The 12,304-nt window shown below is 39.7% G+C and overlaps 1 protein-coding gene across 11 annotated transcripts in view; it reads left to right on the top strand.

Moving 5' to 3' along the window:
• ptprt (protein tyrosine phosphatase receptor type T) overlaps window positions 1-12,304 on the top strand; it is a 304,538-nt gene that overhangs the window by 191,089 nt on the left and 101,145 nt on the right. For all 11 annotated transcript variants that reach the window (XM_047583117.1, XM_047583114.1, XM_047583115.1 and 8 more), the window contains one exon: window positions 10,052-10,187. In XM_047583117.1, the coding sequence (XP_047439073.1) occupies window positions 10,052-10,187 (136 nt within the window). The remainder of the gene's footprint in view (window positions 1-10,051; window positions 10,188-12,304) is intronic.

The following is a 12,304-nucleotide window of genomic DNA, read 5'->3' as shown; positions in this document are numbered from 1 at the left end:
GATGAGATAGTATACCAGCAAGCGATGGATGAAATGGAAAAACAGGGAGATTAAAAGATAGGGATCATATTCAAGAGTTGAGGGGAGATAAGGTCCAAAGAAGAAAAGGATCAAAAACAAAGTTAGACAGACTGGGAGAAAGTGACATGAAGGAAGTCAGAGAAAAGGAAAGGTAAATCAAGCAGTTGCGGCTGAGAGAGGATGACAAACTGTTATTATTTACAGTCCTACTGTAGCATTGCAAATGTAGACAGGTGTGCTATCTACACTATGCACTAGGCAGGTGAGGTTGCCGTGTGTTTTAGTTCGTCCTTCTATCTCTGTCGTGGATTTTCCATCTGCCCCACTTGGCGCCGTGCAAAGTCTTCCCTTCGTAAATCTTAGCAGCCATGTCGCATGGTTCCCGCCGACTCCTTGGGAAAGAGAGGGAGGACATTGTAAGGAGATAAATAAAAGACAGATAGTTTAATTAAATTGTGGGAAGAGCTGAAATGTGAACTTCTGAACTTCTGAACTCTCAAACTCTCAAAGTCTTAGATTTCCTGCTGTTACCAGTCAGCCGCGGTATTCTCTACTGACTTCAGTACTTTTTTTTTTCTTTTTCAGAACTTGAATCAGATTCAAATTAGGCAATCCTATGGATAAGAAAGACACTTTGATCCAAGCCTTTGATCAAGATTAAGGTTACTCAGTATTTATATTTGGTTTTTATATTTGTAGCTAATGCTTATTGATTATGATCAGTACATGTATGTGCTTGGCTTTTCCAAAGAAAGTGAGAGTAAACTGAATAGAAATTTGACATTCAATTCATTTCAATTCAGTTTTATTTATATAGCGCCAACAACAATACAAATTGTCTCAAGACGCTTCACAAAAACCAGCCTGCAACCTCCAGAGCAAGCCTGAGGGCGACGGTGGTGAAGAAAAACTCTCTTTTAACAGGAAGAAACCTTGAGCAGAACCCAGCTCATATGGAGGGACCCATCTGCCGAAGGCCAGCCGGGTAGAAACAGAGAAGATAGAGAGAAAAGAAGAGCAGGAGAAACAAGATAAACAAACATTGTTGCTTCATAATTTTATTTCCTCCAGAGTTTACTGCAATTCACCCTGACTTTCAGTTGTGTGACTTGTCGCCTTCCTGAATCCAAGTTGTTTCAGGTGTTTTTCTTTTTTATTATAATCTCAGGGCCTTACCTTCCTGCCAGCCTTTGTGCCTGTAAGCCTATAGCTGTGTCCTGACATACAATTCACTTTGGCCTTTGAGTATGTTAGCTTGTCAGATACAAATTCCCTTGAAGAAGGAATTAAAGTTCAATTTAAACTCAGCGCGTTCGTGTATCCGGGTAATTGATCTGGTCATCACACGACACGTTGCGTTGCATTTTGGGATTGTTTTCAGGAAACAGGTACAGTCGGGATATAGAAACTGTCATGTAACCGTCAAACGCTGGGTTGGAGAGAAAATGGATTACACAAACAATATGGTACACAATAGGGGCTACATGACTCCAGATCTTTTGACTGTTATGTGATGAAAGTCAAGTTGAAACTATATTCTTGACTTGAATACATATGCTGAGAACAGACAGCTCATGTGCTACTTACTGTGTGCTGCAGTATCGATACCATATTAGTAGAAATTTGTAATATTTTCTTGGATTTGGCTTAATTCATTAGCATTTCAGTTTGGAGGGTATTGTATTCTGTTAGCACTACATGAACACACACATTTCTCCCCATTTAAGGGGGAATATTAAAGCTTTTTTTACTTAAATAAATGTCTGTTATGCCATTGCACTGCATTAGTGTGACCTAGCATCACTGGGAAATTGCTTAATCAAGAATGATTAATCATCTTCAGGTGATAGCTGCTGACGAAACACTAGTTAGCTTGTATTATGAGCTAGTCACAGCAAAAATGTACATCAGTGAAAATGGTTGTTTATGATTTTTGGTTGTTTTGATCACATCAGTTTAAAATATTTTAGGGAGTAATGTAACAGTAATGATGAGCTGTTAGATGAAGAGCTGCAGGAGACAGACCGCCAACAACGCGCCACTTCCTGTTGACAGCCTCACGCTGTGTGCAGCTTAAATCGGATCACAGATGCTCACAGGGTAATGGCAAAAGGCAAATTATTTTCTGGCCTCTTTAATAAGAATTCTGTGACCTGTAGTGTTAAACTGCGTTACCACGAGTAACAATTGACGTCACCGAATCGACCAATATTCTAGATTGCCACTTAACCAGCCTCCAAACAAATCCTCCCTGGAGGCCAGATGTATTTAAGTCGTTCTTAAGAGCTCTAAAGTACTTACTAAACTGTGTCCTGCTGACCTTAACATTAACAGAACAGTGTGTGTCTGCGTGAGAGCTGTTGTTTATTTATTAAGTTATAAAGACAGACACGCTAATCTAGCAGCCATTTTACCGCAGATTAAAACAAACATTTACAAACCTTGGAAGCACACACACACATTATAGAGATACCTGAGAACACACAGTTCTGCACATATAGGTAAAATAACATTAATGCGCACAAATATTCAAAAACTGAGCCAGAAGCCGCATTTAAGAATATGTGCACTGACACAGAGCGCCGTGGCAGTATAGTTCAGATTAGTAATCCTGTTAAATGCGCTCAGCCATGCTAACGCTAATCCTCAGAGGATGCGCTCCGCAGCTGCTGACAAACAATACCTGAAAACTAAACCTTCAATCAACCCACATCCAAGACATACAAGCACACGCAGCACATGTGACATACATTATGTGTTTGTAACCTGCACATGCACATACTGCATCAAACCCCGACTTTGCTGCCCTAGCTATAAACTGTACTTCATTATTTGACTTTACGTTTACAATATAATAAGGAAGCCACTGTCATTTCACATGCGCGGTCAAACACACCAAGGAAAGGAGCATGCAATCTCTACCTGTGACAGACACGCACATACAGACACACACACACACACACACACACAGAAAAGCACCATTTAATATGCCATTCAGGGATGCTGCAGTGCGTTGGTAGCTAGGAGAATCAATCTTCTCTCCATTTGGATGAGATTATGTTTTTAATATCTCTGGTTTTACCCATAATTCCTCACTGATAATTTTATCATGCTCTCCAAGTAGGAAATAATAAAAAAAAAGTGAATAGAATTGTACAAATGAAAAGGATATTTCACATGCACACACACACACACACACACACATGCAGCTTGTGGGCATTCAGGATCACATTAAATTCTGGGGATTAATGTCTTTTGGAAGCAATCAGCATCACCACCTACCAAATGTTGTCACAGTTATAATGGCGAACACTGAGGAAGTTCCCTTTAATGCATTTATCCTCCTTCTATTCTGCATTAATACAGAAGTCAACTCTTCCAAATTAGAAGGAGACTTTTTTTTCTCAGCCAATGCTTTCATTCCTCTCAAATTTGCGTCCAGTGTTGTAAAGTAAAACTATCTACAGCTTTTTATTTATTGTTGTTAATGAATACTGCATAGACAGAGCAATCTCAGCAAGTATCTCATAGGATTTTTAAAGAGGGTCTTTAAGGGTCAATGTGGGTGGTGCCAGCCACCAATGGAAGCATCTGACCCCGTCTAATTCCTGGCAAGTTCAACAAACGGGTGACACTAGGGGTAACAGCAAGCAACCTGAGACGGCACCCTTTTGTTTAAAGTGGCCATTCCCATCCTTTTGTGTAACTTTAGGCCTTCATAAAGCTTTATCTGTATAGAGTTGTTATGAATAGGGAAATTAACTATAGAGATCAACGTTTCATTTTTTACTAGAGTTTATACATGTTTATTTCTGATGCAAAATTGGGCATTGTAAAGGGACTCGCTTAGGGGTTGCACAGACCAGACAACTAGCAGCGAAGTCTGGTCTGCTAGCGCCACCAAAGGAATGGTCCAAATCCTCTTGACAGCAGTCAATTAACAACTTCCCCAAACATCCTGGAAGGAGACTGCAAATTAATCAATTAATTCATTTATTAATTAATTAACGCATTAGTTTTACTGGCAATTTGCTGGCTGATTTCATTGTAAACATCGTTAGACCTTTACCTGCAGGACACAGCAAAGGCTTGAGATGATTAACGTCTTTTTTTTCTTTCTTTTTTTTAAACTTGGCCATCAAGAGCACGCTGTGGGTGTATTCAGGCCCAGAATATAAATTTCATTTTTGCAAAGCATCAGTTTCTAATAAAACATTCGGTTTCTTATCAGTATCTGCTGCATTCTGTAGACATACTATATACTCACAAACTGGATAGTGAGTATCTGTATGTTTCTACATTACACACTGTGTCTTCCAGTGTTTTGTTGTACATGCCTATGGTATTCCCCTGGTATGGCAGCCTATCACTGTAAAGGCCAAGTGGTTGCGAATTCCAGTGTCTACAGAGACAACCTGAGGACGTATAACTCTTCCATCGATATTTCATGTCTCTTTCCTGGGAGAACTTAAGACCCATCTCTATTCCCTTTGAATCCTATGCTACATGTACAATGAGCTGTTCATTGACACCTTTGCCCATTGGTTGTGGACTTGAAGATTCGTGGGGCAGTTTGGACATTCCTTACACTGGTCATACATTTATCATTTATTTCCTTTATATTTTGCAAAGACGATATATATCGTTTTAGCCATTTTCTCACAGTCTTCAATTTTCTGGCTGCACATTTCGTATTCCATAGCAACATTAGCCATTAAAAGGCAAACATGGCAAGTTGAAGAAGACCTTTTCATATGGCGGAACGGAGAGAATAAACATCTTTGGTCATTTTTAGAGACATCTTGAGCACCTGAGACACAAACAATAGCTATAACCGCGTCCATCAATTCAAAACCTTTTACAGTGACAGTTTGATCATTTGAGTCTTATCAGCCTTTCACAACACTGCACACTGGAGATGCTAATGTCCACTGGAGACAACTGACAAACCTTTTTTGCTTACTGTATATTTAATAGAGAAGTGCTCTGAATTATACTCCGTTCTCTTCAACCTCCTCCACGTGGTTTTGCTCCATCTGGCGCAGAACGTCCTGTAAGAGAAGAGGTATTTATATTTTTGGAATTGCTATTGGTATAAATGTACCATTTGGGAAGAGATGAGGACGTTCTCTCGGCCAAACATTTGTTTAGGTTTGAAGCCCTCCACTGTTGCCTCTGTCTTTTTTAAAGGTGGCTGATATGTGCCAAGAAAATAATACCCGCAACACCTGCCAGTACCGGCGGCAAGAAAAGCAAGATGGATCCATAAATTGTGCATACTTACAGGCCACCTGTTAGCTGGCAATGACAATACAATAATGAATGAGGCCATAGTGTCCTCTGTATTATATTTGTACCAGTTGTGAATCAATCCTGTTTTGTGCTGGCTATTTGCTTCGCCTCAACTTTCATCCTCCCCGTAACGGACACAGTCGCATTAGATCGCTTCTCCTCTGCCCCGGTCAGAACCCTGTCTGAGTTTGCATGATTGGCTGAGCGGTTCTCCGAGCCGGCCAATCGCAGTGTTAAATGGAGTTGAACCTATCACCAGATGGGGTCCTCAACTGTTACATTATGAACTGTTGAACCCAATCAGCACGTGGGCCGGTGAAGTGTGAACAAATGGGGTCACGCTGCAATGTGTCAGGTGCTACATATTGTGGATCGCTCAGGGGGGAAATTGAGGTTTAATACACCTGTGGGGTGATTATCAGGGCACTGGCTACAGGGAAACGTGTGAACCCGTCTCTTGCATGATCGCCCAAGGCTCGCGTGTAAGTGTAATGTGCTTGACAGGCACGAACAATTTGAAGTTCGCACTCCTGTACACCTCTGCTGATTACAGAGCCGCAATATATCGACCACAAGAGTCCACAAGAGAGGTTATTTTCTCACAATGCTAATGGGATGAAAAAAGAAAAAAGAAAAAAAAAAAACACCAGTCACACAGTCATTCAGGTAATGCCCAATTGTCTAAAACTGAAGCAGTAAATTTCCGAAGAAGAGGATAGAAGGCTTTATAAGCCTTTTAATTGAGCATTGAATAAAACGTGCCATTTAACAGTCTGACATATATGTGACACATTATATTCAGTCTAAAAAGGTAATTTAATATTAAAAAAAAGGTAAGAATTTCAAGGTAATTTATTATGGCTTTTAAATAATTCTACATTGTATTAAAAAACTGAATACAGCCATCTGATAAGACCACAGAACATAACGATTTTTTTTTTTCTTTTCTCCGGAACGGTTTTTCTTTTTGTAAATTTTTGCACCTCATGTAATGCAAGGCATTTGTGAGGGTCAGGTACTAAACACCTGCAAATTCAATTTATTTTAAAAAACCGTGCTGTACAGTTTTTAAGTGCTTAAAAGTGCCTTACCAAAACCTGGATAACTTCATAAGCAACTGCTTTGCCTTTCAACAGTAAGTGGTTGAGTGTGCACAGCGGTGAAAATAACTGTGGAAGTGAAGTGAAAGTAAAGAAAAAAAAATCTAAAGACTCTAAATCAGAATTTAGTTCATTAAGAGAGGTCACTGCTAACAGAAAGACTTTTTAGAGTATCTGGCCAGCGTGAAGACACTGTAGCTAAAGCACATTGAGTGTAACATTCACTGAACTTGGCAATACACATGTGCCGAGGAGCTTTGAAAAGTAAAGCACTTAGTCTTGACGTCGTCCATTAAAATGTCTATCCAGTGCCTGACTCCCATTGGAAACATGAAGGGTGAAACAGCATCTCTTTATACAGAGCGACGTGCATCTTTTAAATTTTTATGCTTGCAACAGTGATACACCACCCAAATGGGGAGGCTGTCCGTGATTGGACAACAAAAGACTGCGAACGCGTTGTCATTGAAGGCATTCAGGGCTTTAAAAGAACATCTCGTCAGAGCAGCCATTGAGGACTGCGGCAGCTATTGCGGAACGTGCCAGGGTTTGCATGCTTAAGCCGTTAGCTTAGCGTATTCTGCTGCCAACCTTGTGTTGTTATTGCAGAGGGGGCGAATACAAGAGAGACAGGGGATTAAAGAGAACTCCCACACAGCAGTATTACTCCATTAATCGGCTGTATTTACCTATCAAGGTTATAACAAGTCTGCTTGGTGCACGTCTGCAAGAGAACATGTGGTTCTGGGGTCCTCTGCTTGAGGCCTTTTCCTTTACGCTCATGTCATTAAAATGAAAAATAAAAAAATTAACCTCATGTCACTTCTTCACTTTGGCCTTTTTACTTTCTCCATCTCTTGTCCATCCTTGCATATCTTTACATTGTTTTCCTAGAGTTTTTTTTTTTCATTCCCATTTATTTCCTCTTCTCACATTCTCACATTACTCTCTCTTATGTCATACATTTATCATCTCCATTCTTTTTTGAGTAATCTCAAGCCATCTCTCCTCGCCTCTCAATTTCCTTCTGTTTCATTCTTTGGGTAATGTGACCTTGAGTGCTTCCATTCATCCTCCCATAGACGACCGCTTTTTTTTTTCCCCCTAACCAGTAGCATCTCTTGTAGACCACCAGGTCGCACTAGTTCTATAGGAGCACCTGACCCTTTTAGCATGATCTGCATTTTATCTATTATCAGGCTATTAAACACTGTGTCCAGTTGGAAAATAGTCAAAGGATATGCATTTTTTTATTTATTTTTTATATTTTTGTCAAGGAAACCTCATGTATTGCGCACATTTACTGAATACACTAAAGGCTTTTTTTTAAAGGTATGGTTGGATGATTAACTTTCCTTCACCCGTTTCCTCGCATGGCAATAACTGTAGCGCAGCAGGATATGGAGGAGAGGGGTTTATGTTCTGTTGGAGCAGAACATAAAGAAAAGCATTACTTTATTACTAATGCAAAGACATTTGCATCTGTTTGAAGTTTGAAAAGATGAATATATCTAAGTGGTGCATGATAAACCAGAGGTTAATAATGAATAAGGAAGATGGATAAAAAAAATAAATATAATAAAAATCAGGTGTGGGGAGTTGTGGGGTAGTGATTATAGATGCATTCTTGGGGCTCAAGGTTCACACCACCTGAACAGCTGAGGTGCCTCAGCACGTGACTCCAAAATAGCTCCCTGGTCCTGCAGCCCACTGCTCCGACTACACACACTACTCCACTGCTGTACATGCTACTGTGTGACCATTGTAATCCTGTGTCCTAAGCAGATTGGGGAAATGATATGCAGCAGCTTAGCAGCAAAGAAGTATAAGCAATTAACTGCTAGATCGCTCAGACAATGAGGCAATGGCAGCTCCAATGACGAAGATATGTGTGTGTGTTTTATGCAAAACAACTTTCCTCAGGTGGCATGAATCATCTTTCTATCAAAGCCTGTCAGACTAGGGCTTGTTTTGTTTACTCTTAAGATTCTACCATGCGAAAAGGTTTGTTGATTTACTCTTGATAGATGGTGATAGACTGATGATTCGTCTAATCGTCTGCCATCTATTCTTTAAAAAATCACCCCTTTTTTTTTGTTTGTTTTCCAAAGTGTTCCCAAGGACGACTTCTCAAAAAACAAAGTTTTTGGTGCGCAATTTTTTGGTATACAGGTCGAGCACACGTTGTACGTGCATAGTTTGATGATTTGACTTAGAGACGAGATTTACAGGAGATCTAACATTACACATACATTCCTATAAAAAAAAACAGGCCATCTGTTTACAAAAGGAGAACTCCTTGACACTGATGCTCTGAAGACTCCTCAGATGTGTTCTCCATGACCTCCTGTACAAAGTTCTGAACACACTTAAGACAACTTTCACTGCAAACAATGGACAAATAGGAACTTCACATTTCTAAAAAAAAAAACGACTGATTTCCACTGGTTTCCACACAAGCCACACGGAGATAGCAGTGTCTGAGCGGTGAATGTGTGCTCATGTTAAGCCCATGCTACACATCAACCTTGTAACCACCTTCCTTCCCCAAGTTTTAATTTCTACCCTCTGTTCATTCATTTGCTTGCCACGTTATTTACTCCTTTTACATGAAAGTGTTAAGCAGATCCAGTCCTGCACGTTTTGTGTTTCCTGTGTGCATTCGTCGTGTTTCAAACCTTGAGCCTTTTTTGTCACTTCTGCATTTGTGGACTGTTTGTCCTTGGGCCGCTGTCCGTGCAATGGTGGCAGAATTTTTCAAAAGAGAAGAAAAGTAAAGAAAACTACTTGTAGCTTTGGAATCGTTTGCACTCTCCTCCGTGTCCTTTTAATTCATTTGATGATTTGAGTTCTTTGCGTATTCATCGTCAAGACGTGTGGTTTGATTTGGCAGCCTGGTGACTGAATTCAGGAAGTGTTAACTTATTTACAGCTACAAGATTTTCTTTTCTTTCTCAGTGTTTACATCATATCCATCGACCCCACTCGCTTTTATGCCACTTTAAATGTTAAATCTGTGTTATGTTCAATAAAAATGTGCAGTAAAATCCCATTGGCAATGACTGACTGTTACTAAATGAATGATGATGATTTACAATATTCACATCAGGCTGTTTCTTTTTACATTCTTTTAAAATGAGAGCCAAATACAAGGTCTTTAAAAAAAAAAAAAGAAGACACATTTTTTTCTCTTCCTTTTGTGTGTGTGTTAACTTTTAAACCATTATTTCCTTTCTTAAAATTCATAATATCTTGTGGTGGAAATGCTTGCTTATTGTATTCCGCATCAGCATGTTGCTGATGTTTACATCTCCCCGCATGATTTGAGTGTTTGCACGCTCTTTGCTTATGAATGAAGCGTTGCAAATCAGTCTTAACCTTGAGCCAAGGCGTGTGCATTATTTATTTGTTCATTCTACAGCTAACAGATGTACATTCTGTTTGTGTGTATACGTATGACTGTGTATATACTCTTTATACATGTGTGTCTCCTTGTATGTATTTGGCTGTGTGCATGCATTTACGATCATTTCATTGTGACTCTATGCGCCTGTCCACTCCTTTGAGGTTGCCTACCAATGTGACTATGTGCGTACCTGTGTGTGTGTGTCTGTGCGTGTGTATGCATGTGTCTGTAGGCGCATCCACCCAAGATTCGGACGCCATGGAGCCGGAGAAGCAGGTGGACAGCACCGTGAAAATGGCGGGAGTGATTGCCGGGATTCTCATGTTCATCATCATCCTCCTCGGAGTTGTCCTCACCTTCAAGCGCAGGTAGGTAGAAAACCAGACATCAGCACAGAATAGACGCTGAAAAGTGCTAGGTGTAGTATTTTAACAACTATGCATCATCAGCGTATACTTTTAGGATTTCCAGCGTCACTCTCTTAACTCACAGTTGGTAGCCTCCGTCAGGCCTGCCGGGTTTGCTGGGCCAAGTCCGCACACCCACGTTTACTGCTGATTTCCTTGTTGCCGCAAAACCAAAATAGGGCTGTTCCTCCACAGGAAACTCATCTGAAGCTTTGATTGTTTCTGGTGACAGCAGATGGTAAGCAGACCCAAAAGCTGATTGGAAAAGAAAATCTGTTAAAAGATGTGAGCAACACGAGCGCCTTTGGCATGAGATCGAGGCTACCAATCACCTTTATGAGTGACTTCGATGTCTTGATGAAAATTATGCTGCATTTAGCATCTGTAATGCAAAAAAGCAAACAGAGAGATCCGTCCACAGACCTTGTAATGTCAATTAGAAGTGTCCTCATAGCTAATATGCAGGTAGAAATGAATGTGACAAATGCATATGTGCAGTGGCAGATGCTCAGTTTCACATTCATGGAATGTGCAATAAGTAAATATCTGTGAAGATGGAGTCAGAATTCATTTAGTTTCAGTCACGATAAATCCATCGTAGAGGTTACACACCGAGTGTTGGGCTCATGACGGCCGCAAATCTTTAGTCATTTCTTCAGGCAATATAAAAGGTCAGAGTTACGTATTAAACCCGGTGATGCACTGAATCCCCCTTTCACCCCTAAAGGAAAAAATAATAATAATGACAGAGGCGCAGAGAGTTTTTATATATATATATATATATATATATATTTAAAACCCATATGAACTGCATTTTTTCCCCTTCCAGTCAGCAGACAAACAAATCTTTCTGTGTCTTCGTTGACATGCACACTGGCTTGCCACCATCACCTGCCTTCCTTTCCTTTACATTCTCTAAATCTCTACATTGATCCATTTCAAACCCCTCCATCCTTCTCCAGCCGACTCACATACTGTCCATCCATTTTGTTCTGCTATTTCTGTGTCATAATTTTATGTTTTACACAATTTTCTCCCTTCATGAGGCAAAACCTACACATAACACCCCACCTTGGAAAAATTCCGTATTATAAACAAAATGATGAAAGTTGAAACATTCCACTTTTTGAGATGTTATTCTATGTTCACTGGGCATATGGTACAACCACGGGGAATGGGAATGGGTTTAAACCTCCTAACTTTTGCTACTGCAAATTGCATCACTTGTGAGTGTAAAAGTCTAAAAAGCTGTGGCATGGTTCATGTTTGTCATTTCACAGTAGAAGTCGTGACAGAAGATGGAGCACCTTCTACTGTTAGTAGAAATGTGACTAATATATTATGGATAAATTGTCAAATATCAAATGTAAAATAAAGTTTCACATGGTCAGATAAACGGTACGTCCAACTTCTAGTTATAGCTCAATAAAATAAGCTCTTGCATTAATAAAATGAAGTCCATATTTTCAGCATGTGGGCGTTTATTTTCTTCAGTGGGTTCACGGTCAGCACGTAACACAATTTAAAAATCAAGCACTAGATTTATTGATAAGGGCCATGGCCAAGAAAAGGTACCAATTTTTTCAGATAAACATAACTTTTTAAAAAAATTGCCAAAATATTGCAGAAATGTTTTTAACTGATTTCCAGCAGAAGTCGTATATTAACTTCACACTCCCTTCAGTCGGGATAATAGTAAAACAGTAAAACTTGAATAGTTTGTTTTATTTCTTGTGTTACAAGGTCTGACAATGTTATATTTCAAAAATGTTCTCATACCAAAAAGTAATACTAAAAGACTAAAAGAAAAAAATAAAATAATATATAAATCTATTAACACATCAAGGATGAGTTTTAGGTGACGCATTGACATTGGTATTTCTCCAAGCAATTGTGCAAAAGTTTTTGTGATTAAAAACTAGTTTTTGTGCCCCATCCCGGCGGCTCTGCCTCGAACGTGCAACATGAGGCTCTCTTTACGTTTGAGTCAGTTGTGCCGTACTTGTAGAGAAATTAAAAGCTCTCTTTCCAAGTCGAACCCCAAAAGCTCACGTCAAGGAATAAGCAGATACAACACC

This window comes from Mugil cephalus, chromosome 4 (assembly GCF_022458985.1).
Source record: "Mugil cephalus isolate CIBA_MC_2020 chromosome 4, CIBA_Mcephalus_1.1, whole genome shotgun sequence".
NCBI classification, from domain to species: Eukaryota; Metazoa; Chordata; class Actinopteri; order Mugiliformes; family Mugilidae; genus Mugil; species Mugil cephalus.
This window is presented reverse-complemented; position numbering and strand designations above follow the sequence as displayed.